The following is a 19834-nucleotide window of genomic DNA, read 5'->3' as shown; positions in this document are numbered from 1 at the left end:
TATGAAATAAATCCCAAAGAAAAGGTGAATAATATAATTTGTGGAATAGACATAGCTCGACATCGGGGTGCCACAAGTCACGAGCATCTACTAAGGTCTAAATACAACTGAAAACCTGAAAATGTATGAAATACAGTTTAATGAAATGAAGAGGGAGAAGAGCAGTGCTGCGAACGTCATGCAACTACCTTGCTAAACTTCGATATCTCTCCCTCTGAGCAACCAATACCCGCTATCGGGTTCGGAAATACCTGAATCTGCACACAAGGTAGAGGGAGTAATGTGAGTACTTCGACTCAGTGAGTAATAATCATAAATAAAGACTGAAAGCAAAAAATCACGTAAGGCGCAAAGCATGCTATAATGAAGCAGTAAAACCATTAAAACAGTAAAATAGTTAAAGATAGGTAAAAATCCTTTATCTCAATTTAACTTCATGAAAAGCCTTTTTCAACAATTAGGTAGGGAATTGACAGTAAGTTCTGAAAATAAACACGTAAATGTTCGCCCCTCGGGCACAACATCAACAAATCCACCCATCGATCAACATCTCAGAACAGTACCAGCCTCTCAAAGATATCACATAGAATAGTACCAGCCCCTCGGGTAATCACATAGAACAATACCAGCCCATCGAACTCAATCCCACATCACAATGGGCACCCGCGCTCACTGGGGGTATACAGACTCCTAGAGGGGCCCCTAATGGCCCAAGCGCAATATCAAGCCACCTCGTGGCATCATCACTAGGCCCTCGGCCTCATATCAATCAAGTCACCTCGTGGCGTACCTATCTCAGGCCCTCGGCCTCATAATCAGTATTAAATGTTTCCTCACAACATAGGCCCTCGGCCTTACTCAGTCAAAATCCTCACAAGCCACTCAGGCAATAGTAAAACATGATTCTCAGCCCAAAATATCATTTAAAAGATCATGTAGTGTTAAAACAGAGAAAATATGGCTGAGTACAAAAAAATAGTGAAATATAACATGTCCGAGTTCAGTAAAAAGTCAAAATAGTGAGAAAATACCAGTAAAAATCCCTGATGGGTTCAAATAGTTGGAACAAGGCCCAAATATGGCATTCAGCCCAAATCATGATGATAGCAAATAGGTTTCAGTCAAATACATGGTAAAATAGACATTCGGGATGGACCAAGTCACAATCCCCAACAATGCACGACCCCATGCTCGTCATCAAGTGTGTGTGTCACCTCAATATAGCGCTACAATGTACAATCCGGGGTCTCAAAACCTCAGAACATTATTTACAATCATTACTCACCTCTGTGTAGTCCAAACTCTATCCCGCGATGCCCTTGCCTCTCGAATCGACCTCTGAATGCTTTAAATCTAATCAAAATAAGTACAAAATTTTTGAAATTGGTCCCCCACGTCTCGAAATTCGTCAAAATTTACAAAACTAGAATCCTCAAACTCTCACGAGTCTAACCATACCAAAATTATCCAATTCTGATACCATTTGGTCTTTCAAATCATCATTTTACATTTTTGAAAGATTTCACAAAGTATCTTCCAAAATTTCATCCCTAATCATAAATCAAATGATGAATTCAATGATAGATTATGTACTCTAGCCAAACATGAGTTAGAATCACTTACCTTGATGAATTTCTTGAAAAAACTTCAAAAAATTGTCATATTCCGAGCTCTCTAGGTCAAAATATGAAATAAAACCCTAAACATCGTATCTATAGAGCACCTCCCAGATTTCCACCACTGCTGACCGCACAAAATCGAGTGTGGACCGTGGTGGAGAACCGCTAACCGCACAAAAACCAGTGCTGACCACGGTGGATTTGACTGCAGTGATAGGCTTTAGTATTTTTGCCATAACTTTCTCTACCGATATCCCAATTCCTATTATAATATGTTTCTGAAAACTAGATTCAAAGATCTACAACGTTTGTTTTTGAATCATCCCAAAATTCCTTATAGATCAAAAGATATAAGCTTCCGAAGTCAGACCAGTGAAACCTTCCTCACCGCACACCGCACAAAATCGAGTGCGGCCGTAAAGCCCCCACCGCGGCCGCACAAAATCCTTTGCGAATCGCACTGGTATCTGCAACCTCTCTGAACCTGCAATAGCTATGTTTTTAGGCCTAAAACATCCCGAAACCTACCTGAAACTCACCGAGCCCCTGAGACTTCAAACTAAATGTACTAACACATCCCATGACATCATTCAAACTTGTTTAAATCTTCGGAACGCTCACAGCAACATCAAAACACCAATTTAACATAGGATTCAAGCCTAAGAACTCCAAAAACTCTTAAATTATGCTTTCGATCAAAAATTCTATCAAACCTCGTCTGAATGACCTGAAATTATGCAAGCACATCACATTCAATGCTATGGAGCCACTCCAACTTTTGGAATTTCATTCCGACCCTTAGATCAAAATCTCACTATCGGACCGGAAACATCAAAAATTCAACTTTTGGCATTTCAAGCCTAAACAAGCTACGAACCTCCAAAACACAATCCGAACACACTCCTAAGTCCCAAATTACCTAACGGAGCTAACCAAATACCTTTACCTCCACCTCTAGCATCTCTACCTCCACCTCTAATACCTCTACCTCCACCTCTAGCTAACTGAGCGGGCTGGACGAGTCCCTCAATGAACCTCTTCTCTCTCTCTCACGGTGGGAAGTATGATAAGAGCATGACAAGCCAAGTCGATGAATCTGATCTCGTACTGAGTAATAGTCGTAGAACCCTGTTGGAGATGCTCAAACTGCCTCCGATAGACCTCTCTCTGAGTGATGGGGAGAAACTTCTCTAGAAATAGCTGTGTGAACTGTTCTCAAGTCAAAGCTGATGACCTAACTGGTATAGCCAATCAATAATCTCTCCACCAAGTCTTGGCAGATCTAGATAAGCGAAAAGTAGCAAAATCGACCCCATTGGTCTCAACTATCCCCATGTTCCTGAGAACTTCATGACAGCTGTCTAGATAATCTTAGGGATCCTCAGAAGATACACCGCTGAAAGTAGTAGTGAAGAGCTTGGTGAAACCTATCCAACCTTTACAAAGCCTCCGAAGACGTAGCTGACCTATCACCTGTCTGAGCTGTTGTTCAGCTGAAGAAGTGGGACGTGACCTCGCCACTCGCGAAAGGACAAGAGTAGGGGTTTCAATTTAGCACTGAGAGAACAAAATCGCACGACAGGAAAGAATGAATATGAAGTTTTTCCTAACTCTATAGCCTCTGGGGGATAAATACAGACGTCTCTGTACCGATCCCTCAGACTCTACTAAGCTTGTCTGTGAACTGCGAGACTCATATAACCTAGAGCTTTGATACCAACTTATCACGACCCGGATTTTCCACCCTCGGGAGTCGTGATGGCGCCTACTAATATGAGCTAGGCAAGCCAATCATTTAACTACTTATTTCATTACTCAATTATTTCTTTAAAACAAATATAAGACGATAACGTGAAAACAACGAAACTTTAAATAATTAAGCGGAAGATAACAATTAAATATTAGAAATTTGCATCTATTACAACTCTTAAAACCTAAAGCACCCAAAACCTGGTGTCACAGTGTCACAAACGGTCTATGATTTACTACATATAAGGTCTAAAGAAAATGACAATACACTATTTCTAAACAAAAGGAAAATGAAACAGGAAATAGTAGATAGAAGGAGATGCTAAGGCCTACAGACGCCTGTAGGACTACCTCGGGTCGCCTGATGAGCAAGAATCAGCAATCCCACTACGGTCCGAAGTCTACAACACTGGGGTCTGCACAAAAGAGTGCAAAGTGTAGTATCAGCACAACCGACTCCATGTGATGGTAAGTGCCTAGTCTAACCTCGGCGAAGTAGTGACAAGGCTAGGACCAGACTACCAAATAAACTTGTGCAATTTAACTATATATAGCGGAAAAGAAGTACATAAAGAAATAGTCATATACAGTCAAGTATATGAGGGGGAAAACATGCTGCGGGAAAACATCGAGTAGTAACAGAAGAGCAACAAATAAATATGAGAATCACCACAGTTTAATTGGAAATAGGAAGGGGAAATCATGCTGCTGTACAACAAGTATCAACAGGAAACCAGTAATTTAGTGTAGAGAAATCGTAACACAGTTATCAATAAAAAGTAGGAAATCAAAGACAAGTGCACGTGCTTTTACTCTCTCTCACCAAAATAATACACGACATCACCCTTCGTGCTTTAACGCTCTCTCACCAAAACAATACACGGCATCACCCTTTATACTTTATGCTCTTCCTCACCCAAACAGCAATCACAAGGCAAATAGGGTAAGTGAATCTATAATCTCTAAATAAAATCACGCAACAACAAAAAATCAGTAAATAAACGTAAAGGACAACATAACTCAATTATCAGCAAGAATCAGGGAAATCAAGGACAAGTGCACGACACCACCCTTCGTGCTTTTACTCTCATCCTCACCATAAGAATCAATACAATAGGCACGGAATGGTACATCGTGCGGCACGACATCACCCTTCGTGCTTTACACTCTTTCCTCACCATGAAATCAACATAATAGGCACATAATTGTACATCGTGCGGCACGACATCACCCTTCGTGCTTTATACTCTTTCCTCACAGAACAAACAATGCACGACATCACCCTTCGTGATTTAACTCCCTTCCTCACCCAAACAACAATCACAAACAATAGGGCAAGGAAATAAAGGAAATTGCAATAAGAATCCCGGCAAAGGAGCAACAAGTCAACAACTAAATCCCGGCAAGGGAACAACATCAATAACATCAACATCTCGGCAAGGGAGATAACAATTAAATCAACAATAGCCCGGCAAGGGTGACAACATAATGATCTCTTCTCTTTCTCATTTTTTTTAACTTCACGATTCACTTCACAACTCGAGCCAATGCTCTAGAAGTTCAATTATCACTTATACCTTCACAACTCATTTCACAACTCGAGCCAATGCTCTAAAAGTTCAATTGTCACTTATACTTTCACAATTCGTTATACAACTTGAGTCAACGCTCCTCAATGTTCATAGGTCACAATTCTTTCCACAAACTTTATACAACAAATAGAAACCATCACCAAGGAATGAAAGATACAATGAAGTCATGATAATTATAATATAAAGACTTACAGGCATGCTAGACACCAACGTATAGATACTCGTCACCATGCCTATAAGTCGTACTCAACAATTACCACATAGCAAATAGGACTCGAGTCCTAATCCCTCAAGATAAGGTTGGACCAAACACTTACCTCGATGCCATGAACACAATTCACAATTCAATTATAGACCTCTTGATTTCACCACCAATTCGCTTGTATCTATTCACAAGTTACTTAATTACATCAATAAATGCTAAATGAATCAATTTGTATGCATAAAAATGAGTTTTCCAAAGTTTTACCCAAAAAGTCAAGAATCGTCCTCGGGCTCACATGGTCAAAACCCGAGGTTTGAACCAAAACCTTATTACCCATTCCCCCACGAACCCAAATATATAATTTGTTTTGAAATAGGACCTCAAATCGAGGTCCAAATCCTCAATTTTTTTTGAAAAACCTAGGTTCTACCCAAAACACCCAATTTTCCCCATGAAAATCATTGATTTTAAGTTGAAATCATGTTAAAAGAAGTTAATGGTTGAAGGAAATGAGTTAAAATTAACTTACAATCGATTTGGAAGAAGAGTTGTTCTTGGAAAATCGCCCAAAGGAGTATATGTTTTGAAAAGATGTGAAAAATGAGTTTAAAATCGTCTAAGTATAAAAGTTGCATGTCGCAGGTATGGGAATTGCGAACAGGGGTTCGCAATTGCGAACCCCTTCCTCTGCTGGCTTGGGAGTTGGGAAGGGAAGCTCGCATTTGCGAACCCTTAGGAAATCTGGGCTTTTCGCATTTGCAAACAATAAGTCGCATTTGCGACTTCAAGCCTTCCCAGCATACGTCGAATTTGCGAAGGGAATCCTCGCATTTGCGATCATAGAGGATTTAGGCGTGCGTCGCATTTGCGACATATACTTCGCATTTGTGAAGAAGGCTGCACAGGCCACCTCTCGCATTTGCGATTCAAGGCTCGCATTTGCGAGACAGGCTTCACAAATGCAAAGCATGCAGGTCTGAAACACCAGCAATAAAATTTCTGCAATTTTTTTCTAAGTTATCCAAAACTCACCCGAGCCCTCGGGGCTCCAAACCAAATATACACACAACCTCAACATCCTACGGACTTATTCATGTACTCAAATCACCAAAATAACATCATGAGTATCGAATTAAACTTCAAGATCAATGAAATTTCTCAAATCTCCTTTAAACATCAAATTTGCATTTAAGGTCCGAATCACGTCAAACGGATTCCGTTTCTTACCAAACTTCACAGAATTATCTTAAATCATATATAAGACCTATATCGGGCACTGGAACCAAAATATGGGCCCGATACCAATATATTCTAATCAAAAATTTATTTCAAATTCCTTTAACAATTTCAAAAAACAATTTTCTTTAAAGAATTCATTTCTCGGGCTTGGGGCCTTGGAATTCGATTTCGGGCATACGCCCAAGTCCATTTTTTCCTGCGGACCCTTCGGGACTGTCAAATCACGGGTCCAGGTCAGTTTACCCAAAATATTGACCGAAGTCAAATTAACTCATTTTATAGTCAAAATTTATCATTTTTCACAGATTTTCACATTTAGGCTTTCCAGTTACGCGCCCGGAGTGCACACGCAAATCGAGGTGATGCTAGGAGAGGTTTTAAGGCCTCAGAATGTAGAGTTTCATTTTAAAACAAGTGATGAACTTTTGGGTCATTACATAACAAAATACTAGGAATCCGTCACACATCGTAGAAATAGAACACACGAAATCTAACCCGAAGGGTCATACCTCCACATAACTTTGCTGCAATGTGCGACCCTATCTAAATACTGTCCCACATGAAACACCTCAAGTCACTATGCTCAAAATCGACTACCACGCGCAATTTGATGTCTAGAACCAAAGCAAATCATCATAACCACGGCGAAGCAATTGACATAACATTACACAAACCCGAAAGGGCATAACTGATATGTCATCCACCAAGCAATGCCCAGTACTCTTCCCGCTCGACTTCCACTATGAAACCCCAATAACACCGCACCACCTGTTCCTATAACCAACAAATCATAACGCCTCACAACACAGAAAAGTAACTCATAGATCAACTTAAGGAATAGCTTCAGGGATTCCTTAATAATGGGTTCATTGGTAGATCCATATGGTTCTGCATCGAGACGACTTTTTTGACTTAGAATTGCTATTGGTGAGGGATGTGTTGATTCTGTTGTTATTGAGCTAGTAGTAATACCTACCCTGAAGAGACTTCCTTCGAATCCGAAGTCATTACCTTTACCTTCATGATACTGATATATAGAATCCCATAATTGATATAGGCATGCCACAAGTCTTGACACCCTTCAATGCAAACCTCAGTTTCTAGCCAAAAATACCACTTGAAAATCTCCAATTATTACATGTAAAATCTTGAACACATTAGAACCATTCTCGAGAGTCGTCCACTCTACTCAAACTGCAATTAGCATGATCAAATGAACCGAACAACATAGGCCCTCGGCCTTACTCAGTCAAAATCCTCACAAGCCACTCAGGCAATAGTAAAACATGATTCTCAGCCCAAAATATTATTTAAAAGATCATGTAGTGTTAAAAACAGAGTAAACATGGCTGAGTACAAAACAACAGTGAAATATAACATGACCGAGTTCAGTAAAGTCAAAACAGTGAGGAAATACCAGTAAAAATCTCCGAAGGGTTCAAATAGTTGGCACAAGGCCCAAATATGGCATTCAACCCAAATCATGATGATAGCAAATAAGTTTCAGTCAAATACGCGGTAAAATAGTCATTTGGGACAGACCAAGTCACAATCCCCAACAATGCACGACCTCACGCTCATCATCAAGCGTGTACGTCACCTCAATATAGCGCTACGATGTACAATCCAGGCTCTCAAACCCTCAAAACATCATTTACAATCATTACTCACCTCTATGCGGTCTGAACTGTATCCCGCGATGCCCTTGCCTCTTGAATCGGCCTCCGGATGCTCCAAATCTAACAAAAATCAGTACAAAACCATCAAAATGTGTTAAGGAAACAAAGCTCACTCGAAAATATCCAATTTACATCAAAAAAATCCGAAATTGGTCAAACCCAACCCCTAGGCCCATGTCTCGAAATTCGACAAAATTTACAAAACTAGAATCCTCATACTCTCACGAGTCTAACCATACCAAAATTATCCAATTCTGATACCATTTGGTCCTTCAAATCATCATTTTACATTTTTGAAAGGTTTCACAAATTTTCTTCCCAAATTTCATCCCAAATCATGAATTAAATGATGAATTCAATGATAGATTCATGTACTCAATCCAAATCCGAATTAGAATCACTTACCCCGATGAATTTCTTGAAAAACCTTCGAAAAAACCAAAATCCGAGCTCTCTAGGTCAAAATATGAAATAAAACCGTAAACCTCGTATTTTTAGAGCACCTCCCAGATTTCCACCACTGCTGACCGCACAAAATTGAGTGCGGACCGTGGTGGAGCACCGCTGGCCGCACAAAAACCAGTGCTGACCCCGGCGGATTTGACTGTAGTGACAGGCTTTGGTTATTTGGCCATAACTTTCTCTACAGATATCCAAATTCCTATTATAATATGTTTTTGAAAACTAGATTCAAAGACCTACAACTTTCGTTTTTGAATCATCCTAAAATTCATTGTAAATCAAAAGATATAAGCTTCCGAAATTAGACCAGTGAAACCTTCCTCACCGCGGACCGCACAAAATCGAGTGCGGTCGCAAAGCCCCCACCGCGGCCGCACAAAATCCTTTGCGGACTGCACTGGTGTCTGCAACCTCTCTGAACCTGCAACAGCTATGTTTTTAGGCCTAAAACATCTCGAAACCTACCCGAAACTCACCCGAGTCCCCGGGACTTCAAACCAAATGTACCAACACATCCCATGACATCATTCAAACTTGTTTAAATCTTCGGAACGCTCACAACAACATCAAAATGCCAATTTAACATAGGATTCAAGCCTAAGAACTCCAAAAACTCTTAAATTATGCTTTCGATCAAAAAGTCTATCAAACCTCGTCCGAATGACTTGAAATTATGCAAGCACGTCACATTCAACGCTACGGAGCCACTCCAACTTTCGAAATTCTATTCCAAACCTTAGATCAAAATCTCACCATCGGACTGGAAACTTCAAAAATTCAACTTTCGGCATTTCAAGCCTAAATAAGCTACGGACCTCCAAAACACAATCCGAACACGCTCCTAAGTCCCAAATTACCTAACGGAGCTAACCAAATCATAAGAATTCTGATCCGAGATCATATACAAACAAGTCAAATCTTCGTCAAACCTTTCAAATTTCAAGCTTCAAACTGAGAAATGTTCTTCCAAATTCATTCTGATGACCCTGAAAACCAAAACCAACGATTTACATAAGTCATAATACATCACACGGAGCAAGTCATGCCCGAGAACTGGCGAGTGAAGTGCAAAAGCTCAAAACGACCGGTCGGGTCATTACATTAACGTGGTTCTGTCAATTGACCTATGTCCACAGATAGAGATGAGCAATTCACTATATAAAAGAGAGTACAAAATATCGAGAGAATAACCTCACGAAGAGGCAAACACAAGTGACACACTAACACTTGTCCCGTAATGTTTTCTCCCTAAACACGACTCTCAAACCCTATATGGCTACATTGTGGTTGCTACTGAATGAGAAGGATGGATCTTCAATTTATAGAACTCCAAACATTTTCCTACAAGAAAAGGAACTAGCCAAATATGAAAGAATTATATTTTCCTTCTAGGAAAAGAAAAATCCAATTATGGTAAATATGTTGTCTTTTTCTTCATGAAATAGAAAAATAAAATATGGTAAGAAAATTATGACAAACACCTAACATAATCTGAGTACCGAAGTTAGCTACCAAGAATTTTTTTGTCAATATTTATATGATTTTTAATTTTTTTCTACTCATTGAGATAATATACACGTGCAGTGCGTGTATCATAAGACTAGTTCTAATTTAAGCCTAAGTAACATACTGTTAATATGTTTTTATTATTTAATTTATATTTTTGTACACTAATAATGTAACTTTAAAGAGCATAAAAACCCATCAGCATTGCAATATATTCTTGTATATCGACTACTTTCGGTCTTCATGAGTTGAACTATTTAACTACATGCTGTAACTTTTAAAAAATTATAAAGTTCAGATAACCAATCATTAAAGACTGCTCTTCTGAGAGATTATATACAAACCTAAATGGAAGTATAAAGTAAAATTCTTAAGAAAATAATGTATTTCACATGATTAACCTCATAATGTTGAAACCAAGTTTAAAAAGGCCATATTAATTAGAACAAACAAAGTTTAAATAACAAAATTAAAGTCAGGTAAAACAACTATTAGACGGAATGGAACTGACGTAATTTTACTCATATAACAGGGTTACTCAACAAAAAAGGAATAAAAAGACCTTTTGAGTTGTCAAAGGTGAAGCATAAGAGACGCATCAAAAGAGTTACTATAATATGAGACACCAAATAGGACTCATCGGATGTGGTACATGAATATCTAACACTCCATCCGTTTAGATTTATGTGAACTCATTTAATTAGCAACTTAGTTTAAAAAAGAGATAAGACTTTTGAATATGTGGTGTAAAAAAGGCACATATATTTTATGTGATTATAAATCATTCCATAAAGAGAAATTATTTCCAAATAAGGAAAGTAATTATTTTTTTTTTGGCATGGGCTAAAAAGAAAATATATTCACATAAGTTGAAACGGAGGGAGAAGTTTATTAATTTGTTCAACAGAATAAGGATATTACAATTGATACCTTATTTTTTTAGGTTTTCTTGAAGGGCAAAACTATCACTTAGCTTTTGATAGGTAAATTAGTAAATTAATTTTTGACTTTGGGGATGTTTCCACTTTTACTGTAGTATGATATGATAATATGATATGATGATGATTAGTTCTAAGTGTTAGGCATATAGTAGATATGCCTAAGATCCAGTATCATATTTGATGATTTGAACATATTTTTATGAACGTTATGTGATATAAAATATATATGGCATTTGATATTCTTTTATCATTGTTATTAATTGCTTGATTAATTTGATAAGGTCCTTGATTAAATTTTGAGACTTGACATTGTGATGGAGATCATGATAATGAGTGTGAAGTTTCTTATAATTTAATCTAAATTTGTTCTTGATCGTAGGATTATTAATTTGGACATTATTAATTCGGTTAGATCAATATTTATGTGATTGACTTTATGGGATAAAGATTAGTTGATCTCATTAACTAAATCACATAGATAGATGATACATATAGAGATACGATCATTGAACCGACTCATTGGATAATTCCTAATATTTAGAATTACCATAAACAATAAATAGGATATTCTCCTGAAGAATGTGATGTAAAAATTTCCTTTGATCTAAGATCGTCATAGTAATTGATAAGTTATTTATTGTGCTTTGATACTAGACGCATATGTCTTAGGGCGAAAGTTGAAAGGATATTAGGTACGATTAAATACTTGTAGAATTAATGATTGATCAAGATGGAATCTGTCAACTCTTGGTAATGAGTTTAAGCTCCATGTTGTCATGAATTATAAACGACCAAACTAAGACCTTGGCCAGAGCAATTGAATGAAAGAAGAAAAGAGTTTCTTAGATCATTCAATGGTCGATTATATTTGACATGAACACATAGTTGGTCGCCTATTAGGATTTGACAGTTGAATCATATCCTAGGGTGACTCAGAGCTATAATGACAGAAGGAATTACTACATTATTCTTCTACTGGTTCTTAAGAGTAAATTGTATACTTCATTCTATCTGGTCGTTAAGGAGTGTTGCTAGACGTCACCCTTGATTAGTATATTAATGTGATTGATTTACTACCGGTTTAGTATTGAACCTATGGGGTCGCACACTAACGAGTGTTCTGATCTTTGCTAAAGGATTAATTATTTTATTGTTTGGTAATTAAATTAAAGAATTTAATTAGTCAAACAAATTTAGTTATTAGTCCAACTGAAATATTATTATACAGAGAATATAATTAATATTGTAAAAAAATTGAGTTTTCTATTTGGAATAGAAAATTAAATTATAAGAGTACATATATAATATTAATATAAAAGGTTTATAAGTTAGAATCCAAATTTGAATTGGATAACTAACGTGTAAAGTCCACAAAGGGACTTGTCGGCATTTTCATCCCAATTGGAATGGGATTAATATTTTCAATAGGAAAATATTATATTAATATGAAATGTTTATATATAAGAGAATCCAATTTTGAATTGGAGGAATCACGTGAAGGATTCGGCGGTCACGTTTCCATTGAGACGTGATTTTCCAATTTTTTTATAAAATTCTATGAAGTTTATTTTTGGATTTTTTTTATTCTAAGTAAATCATTACCTCAAACAAATAGTAAAAGAGCTTGTAGGTGATGTTGTATAAAGGGTGATGGAGAAAATTTACCGCATTATTATTCTTGAGAGGAAAAATACTTTGTGAAAGTGAGAGTGCAATATAAAGCCAATAGAGAAAATACAATTACAAGAAAAATGTTTCTTGTTCTTCTAATTTGATTGAGATTTTTTGAGAAAAATTTCAGCACTAGTTTTTAGTTCAATTTGTTCAGGGGTTTCATTTATCATAGAGTTGATAACAAGAATCGGTCTCGGTGTGGATACGCATCGAGTCTTCGTACTGTCGAAGAATTTTTGAAACAACTCTATTCACCAGGTACGTCTTAGATCCGATCTTTGACTTGTAAATTAATTTTAAACACGAAAAATTCTGCCTAGATTTAATATTGTCTTTCGCTGCATATTACGAACAAGTATGTGCAATCCTTCACTAAGGTCTAAGGAATCTTTCGGCCCCTATTATACTATATGATCTAACATATTTAATGTTTTTACTTATAAAGTTTTAAATGTAAGTTTACTTTAAAAAATAATAGAACTGATGCCTGAATTAAAACGAAAAAAAAAGGAATTAATTTCACTCTCGTATTCTGAATCCCAACAAAGAGAGCAAATTCTTACGTAATAATTTCATGTGTGCCAAAAAGCACATTTTAATGCTTGACAAGTAATATGTAAAGAATTGTCGTGAAAATTTAAAATAGTAGTATATTCTATTTACAATAGTGCTAGCGTTTAGAATGTACATAGAGTAAAAGAGCAATGACATTTATTTATTACTGGGAAAACAAACAATAAATGTATTAGAAATGTTGGTTATATGCACGAGACACGGTTTGGTAGTTGCTTCCAAGAACAGAGGGCCAGTAATTTCCTTATCACTCCAAATCCGATTACTACTGGTGGATATTATTCCTAAACAAATTTTACAGCTTGTCCATTCACTTAGTTATAAGGACCCCCGTTTGTTTCGAGCATAGTAGTTAATTAGGTAATTTAAGAGAAAACTTCTCCATATTTTCTTATTGTCCCTGCCATTTTTATTGTCACTGGTAAATTACTACACTTTTCTTTTGTTTTTCACCCTATCAATTCGATCTTGCTTACCCAAAACTCCACCACCTATGTGAACTCACTAATGTGAGCTCCCCATATTTAGTTCTATGTCTCGATAAAGGAGAAAAGTTACGGTAGGTTGTTATATTATGATACATCTTCCTAGTAATAAAATACCTAAAAGTATAAATTACTTTCCAATATTAAAATAAAATAGGCTTGAATGGACTTTTGATGTTTATCTTTTCAATTGAAATTTGCCATTTCTAGCATTTCATGGTGTAAGGTTTCTTGATATATGATCACATTGTCTTGAATTTATTGTGTATGTTTCCCATTTATTGATCTTTCGCTTCAATCTTGTTTGGCTTTTTTGATTACTCATTTCAACGGATCTCAACTATTGTCGAATATGCATGAAATCTTTGTTTCAAATATCAAGTTTTGTTTCTGTTGGTGCTTTGAAATTTATTCTTCTCTGTATGTTTTAATAGGTGTAGGCATTCAGCAAGAGAGTAAATTCTAAATGTCAGGACCTCTTGAACGACCAGTCAGGCCAAGTAAGTTCTATTTCCCCCTTATTAGGCTTGAATCAGAGGCTGAAATCTCCCTATTTATTATCTCTAAATGTAGTTGATCCAGGATACTTACATGAAGCTATAGTTTAAAACTTACTCTAGAATTGATGAAAATTTATATCTTGGTTTTAGAATATATCAAATCACCAACATCTTTGCTATAAGCCCCCCTCCAGGGGAGTTGAAATATGTTGTATTAAAGTATTGATCGATTAGTAACATGGTACTTGCCCCTGCTGGCACCGGAAGTGTTAATAAATGTGGGAAGACACGAGTCACGAAAAATCCTATGAAAAACACAATCGCTTCTGCGTCTTTTTATCGTTTGGATGTGTAAAATCTACGTCCTAGACAACCTTGTCTAATTACTTTTTACAGGTATGGAAAATATTGATATTGAAAATACTGAGGAGGAGAGGAAGCCAAGGCTTGGGTCATTCAAGAAAAAGGCACTTAATGCCTCCAACAAATTCAGACAGTCTCTTAAAAAAACTGGCCGGAGAAACAGTAGAGTCATGTCTGTTGTCTTCGAGGATGAGCATGACGCGGAGGAATCAAAGGCAGTTGATGCCTTCCGTCAAGCACTTATCCTGGAGGAATTACTTCCTGCTAAACATGATGATTATCATATGATGCTAAGGTAACAAAAGTCTTTTCCTTTTATAATCATGGTTACAATTTCTTGATGCTAAGGGATTTTTCCTAGTACAATGCTTGATGACAAGTATTTGTGTTTCTACATTTTGAATGATGATACAGGTTTTTGAAGGCCAGAAAATTTGATTTAGAGAAAACAAAGCAGATGTGGTCTGATATGCTTAATTGGAGGAAGGAATTTGGTGCAGACACTATCATGGAGGTACTTTTTAAAACGCCATATCAGGTTTGACAGGAAAAATAGTAATTCTAAAGATTTAAGGTCTAATTCACATTTTGGAACATCTTTCGTAGGACTTTGAGTTCAAAGAAAAGGAGGAGGTCGTCAAGTACTATCCTCAAGGGCATCACGGAGTTGACAAAGATGGAAGACCAGTATATATCGAAAGAATTGGTCAAGTAGATTCTACCAAGCTCTTGCAAGTCACAACAATGGACCGTTATCTCAAGTACCACGTGCAAGAGTTCGAGAGGACTTTCAATGACAAATTGCCAGCTTGCTCTATTGCAGCCAAAAAGCATATTGATACAAGCACAACTATTTTGGATGTACAAGGAGTGGTACGTTGAGATTATAACGCTTTTAAAATTAAGTGAGAATATCTGTCTGCTTTGCCTTAGAATGTGATTGCTGCAATTGTTTGTTTCCAATGATTTCTTTGTAAGAAGTAAAGACGCAAAAAAAGAAATGTGTATTTAGATATCACTAACTAAATTTACGTATATCATGCCTCAGGGACTTAAGAATTTCAACAAATCAGCAAGGGATCTCCTTCAATGCATCCAAGGTGTGGATGGTAACAATTATCCTGAGGTACTTGCTTCTTGCTGGCCATTAGTTAATTTTGAGAAATTATTTCACGTTCCTGTCGCTTACTTGAATATTTTATTCACTGTTTAGAGCTTGTGTCGTATGTATATCATCAATGCTGGTTCTGGATTCAGGCTTTTGTGGAACTCTGTCAAGTCATTCCTTGACCCCAAGACGACTGCAAAGATCAACGTAAGCCCACATTCATCTTTGCATCTTAAATGGACTGCCTGAGTCATTTTCATTGGAATAACAAATTCATGGCTCGTTTCTTTTAGGTTCTTGGTAACAAATACCAGAGCAAATTGCTTGAAATAATTGATGGCAGGTAAATACAGGTGAATTTAAATATTCTCTCCGCTTTCCTCACCATTCCTCCAGCTAAATGTCCCGAGGATATGTGACTTTGATTCTCGTCCAAAAATAATATGAGAGAACGACATTATCTATTTGATATAAGCCTAAAACGACTTGTTTGTCACTACCTTGTCTCAGTGAACTTCCAGAATTCTTAGGTGGTACATGTACTTGTGCCGAAAAAGGAGGATGTATGCTTTCTGATAAAGGCCCGTGGAATGATCCAGAAATAATGAAGGTTAATTTCATCTGTAGTTTCAAAGTTTTAGTGTTCAATACCTTTAAATCTTGTAATATTTCTGAATTACATTTTTCCATAGACACACCTAAGATGTGATTAATTTGATGCCAGATGGTTCACAGTGGCATGCATAAATGCTCAAAGAAAAGTGCCAGTCCCACAGTTGATGAGAAAACAATTTCCGAGGATGGCAATGCTAATCCGAAGGTGCCTCTCAGTGTTTTTTATTCTTCATAAAGCAATGAAGTGATTAAATATATGGGATCAGCAATAACTTTCGTAGATGTTGCAGGAAGCAAAGAAGAGCAATTCCATTAAAATGAGAACTGCCTCTTCCAAAGTCCAAAGGGAACATGCATCTCATATGCAGCTCTCTACTGTCCATGAGGAAGTAAGTTTCTTCTTCATCCATCAAATATTAGAATGCACAAAATTTATACTTCAATTTTTCATGAAATGAAGTTAAGCTTCGCTAACATCTGTATCGAAGAAGTTTGATAGAAATAAAATGGATTTTCTTTGTTCAATCAGTATGTCCCAAATAGAATAAAATGGAAATGTATTTGTAGGTTGAAGTAAAGAAAAACCTCCCTAGTGCATATGATTCTGATAAGTATATCCCTGTGGTGGACAAAGTAATTGATTCAACTATGCCTAATGCTACAAAAGCCGACAACTATGCCATTGCAAAAGGTACAGAGTTATTCTCTTATTGTATGTACATCAGATGTTCAATAGACAAGATGCTTTTGCTTTCAATATCCTGCTTCATTTGTAGTATTAGCTTTTACTTGCCCTGTTTTCAGCCTCAGATTTCTTACCCATGCACGATATTTCTAAGTCACCCGAAGGATTTAGCAACCACCTTTTCACTGGAGTGATGACATTCGTGATGGGGGTCGTGACAATGGTCCGAATGACACGCAATATGCCAAGAAAGCTTACGGATTCGACCCTCTTGTCAGGTTCCCTAAAGGCCGTTGACATGGTTAAACCACAAGCTCAAGAATATCGTTTGAATGGATCTGCCATCTCGAATAATGAGTACTTCAGCATGATGAAACGGATGGGAGAGCTCGAGGAGAAGGTCATTACTCTTAGCAACAAGCCTAGTGCCTTACCACCTGAGAAAGAGGAAATGCTCAACAATGTCATGAGTCATGTTGATAAATTGGAACAAGAGCTTTGTGCAACCAAGATGGTATTATCTTCTTCCCTTGATCAATCAATTCAGTAGTTTCACATAACATTAATTTATCGACTTCTCATATTTTTATTGGCAGGCACTCGAGAAAGCTCTTGCTCGTCAAGAGGAGCTCTTAGCCTACATTGAGAAGAAGAAGAAAAAGAAGAACTTCTTTGGTTTCTAAGCGCGGAAGCCACAATGCTGCTTGAATGACACGCCACGCGTATTAAGTTCACCATGTTAACTTTAATGTAAGCTTATTGTAAATGATCTGATAGAGGCTTTGCTCAAGTCCTCTTCGGCGAGATTCACATTCCCCAGCAACTTCTTTGTGAGCTCTAATAGTAATATACTCTGTATATTACACATTCAGTGGCTTGCGTTTTTGGTTCTTAGTTTTCTGTATATAAGGATAATAGCAGTTTGCATTAGTTCTAATTGTTGCCTTGCAAAGATAGAGCTTCTTTTGTTGTTTAAGATAGCCTCCATCTTGCTTCTCGTGTGTCAAAGATATTTTTTTCTTTTAATCCATCTTGTACTTCCTTTTCTTTGATTACATGGAGAATGAATTTAAACCTGCTATAGTAGGTTAATTTATACAATCATGTCACTTAAAAAAGTAATTTTCATGTAAATAACTCCATTTAATAACCATTGATTGATAACCTACACAACAAATGGCAAGTAACTTGCTATATATAACAAGTAAAATTATATTAATGGTAAAACAATTATTTAAACGGAGCATATAACTTAAATCTTATAAATTTGCAATTTCATCTGTTATAGAGGCATCTTAGCAGCAAAAATGCAGCTTCTCTGCACAACAGAAGATGAATGTACAAAGATATCCCGCATGGATAATGTTTGGGATGAATCCTAGTTGTTTCGTTGTTGCTGTTGAATCTGGCAAAAGAAAGAAGTACATAGTATACTTCAGATCCTACTCCGATTTATTCCTAAAACTGATGACGTCTAAATACCACAAAAACTGAAAGTCACCTGAAATTTTTGCAGCTTCTTGGCTGTTAATATATGCAAGAATTACCTCTTGTCTCATAAAAGCATGTTCAACCTGAAAATGACTATTAAGATGTTGTCAACTCAGCGTCCTTGAGAAAGATAATTGATATATAGATGCTATTTCAGAAACACAACGTTATGTATAACGAATTACGAATGCTTGCTGGATTCACAACATTATGTTACGAATGCTTGCTGAATTTTGAACACGACTATGTTAGTCCAATCCTGTACAAATTCTTTTTCTGTGATAGAGTAGTTGTATTTGGACCAGTTTGCCCGCAATTCAACTAATCTGTGAGGCAGCCTACTACAACTCACAAGCACAAGTGCCGGGCTGATGTGAACAGTAAAAAGTAAAAAGAAAGGATAGGGCCCATACTGTCTATCTGACTCGAGTGAGCTAAACCATGTGAAATACCCTAAACTTATGCATGAAAGCCAAATTATCCATAGAAGCCATTTGAAAACCATATATATTTTCAAATCAAAACATAAAACATTATCAAAATTGAAACCATGCATAAAGCATTTTAATAAGAATAATCAAATTGAAATAAATTAAATATCCTTTCTTGTATGTCATGTACAATCTCATAGTTACAACCCGATACAACTATGTATAGAACCTCTATACCAAAGAATAAAAATAAACACTTGGATATGACAGCTACCACATAATATAGGTGGTGCCTTATCACGTACTTTGGAAAGAGAGTTATCCTAGCCCTATCTATTCATCACGTGCCACACCTCATCTTGAAATATGTAAAGTAGAGCAGGATGTTAGGTGTTGTCCTGATTTTCTTACCATGTTTGGTTTTCCTATTTGTTGAAGGAAAGAGAAACATATTTACCTTAATTGGGTTTTCCTTCTTGTAGAAGAAAATTACTAATCTCCCATATTTGGCTAGTCCTTTTTCTTGTAGGAAAATGTTTGGAGTTTTATAAATTGAAGATCCGTCCTTCTCATTCAGCAGCATCCACAATATAGCCATATGGGATTTGAGAGTCGTGTTTAGGGGGAGAATTTTACGGAACAAGTGTTAGGGTGTCACTCGTGTTTGCCTCTTCGTGAGGTTGTTCTCTCGATTTTTGTACTCTCTTTTAAATAGTGGATTGCTCATCTGTGCCGTGGACGTAGGTCAATTGACCGAACCACGTTAAATGTTTGTGTCTCTTTTGATATATTTCTTTTGCTGCCTGATTTATCATCGTTCAAGGTTTGCTTTGCTAGTTTCCGCATGACACCTGTTTTTCGGTCCTAACAAGTTGTATCAGAGCAAGGTTTAAGACAGGTTTATCTTGGCGGGATTA

General features: G+C 36.8%; 1 protein-coding gene across 3 annotated transcripts; it reads left to right on the top strand.

The window, feature by feature from the left end:
* The first annotated feature begins 13591 nt into the window (after positions 1-13591).
* On the top strand, positions 13592-18021 carry LOC107776016 (phosphatidylinositol/phosphatidylcholine transfer protein SFH12-like). 3 transcript variants are annotated; one of them, XM_016595825.2, is made up of 14 exons: positions 13592-13660; positions 14159-14224; positions 14621-14882; positions 15002-15101; positions 15194-15460; positions 15636-15713; positions 15801-15902; positions 15989-16038; positions 16206-16305; positions 16420-16515; positions 16601-16699; positions 16878-17001; positions 17115-17509; positions 17592-18021. In XM_016595825.2, the coding sequence occupies exons 2-14, from the start codon at positions 14191-14193 to the stop codon at positions 17676-17678; spliced, it is 1794 nt and encodes a 597-aa protein (XP_016451311.1). In that variant the 5' UTR covers positions 13592-13660; positions 14159-14190; the 3' UTR covers positions 17679-18021. The 3 variants fall into 3 exon arrangements, with proteins under 3 accessions (XP_016451311.1, XP_075110897.1, XP_016451312.1); XM_075254796.1 differs by lacking the exon at positions 13592-13660 and adding an exon at positions 13667-13798 and having other exon boundaries at positions 17274-17509; XM_016595826.2 differs by lacking the exon at positions 13592-13660 and adding an exon at positions 13667-13798.
* The last annotated feature ends 1813 nt before the right edge of the window (positions 18022-19834 follow it).

The sequence above is a fragment of the Nicotiana tabacum genome, chromosome 6, assembly GCF_000715075.1.
Source record: "Nicotiana tabacum cultivar K326 chromosome 6, ASM71507v2, whole genome shotgun sequence".
Classification (NCBI taxonomy): Eukaryota; Viridiplantae; Streptophyta; class Magnoliopsida; order Solanales; family Solanaceae; genus Nicotiana; species Nicotiana tabacum.
Note: the sequence above shows the minus strand (reverse complement) of the source record. Positions and strands in the feature narration are given on the sequence as shown.

What these genes read in the sequence shown, in the direction of transcription:
- LOC107776016 (XM_016595825.2), top strand. Translation starts at nt 14,191, where the DNA reads ATGTCAGGACCTCTTGAACGACCAGTCAGGCCAA. An exon ending in TTTTGGATGTACAAGGAGTG is followed by an intron (nt 15,461 to 15,635) that starts GTACGTTGAGAT and finishes ATCATGCCTCAG; the next exon opens with GGACTTAAGAATTTCAACAA. An exon ending in ATGATCCAGAAATAATGAAG is followed by an intron (nt 16,306 to 16,419) that starts GTTAATTTCATC and finishes ATTTGATGCCAG; the next exon opens with ATGGTTCACAGTGGCATGCA.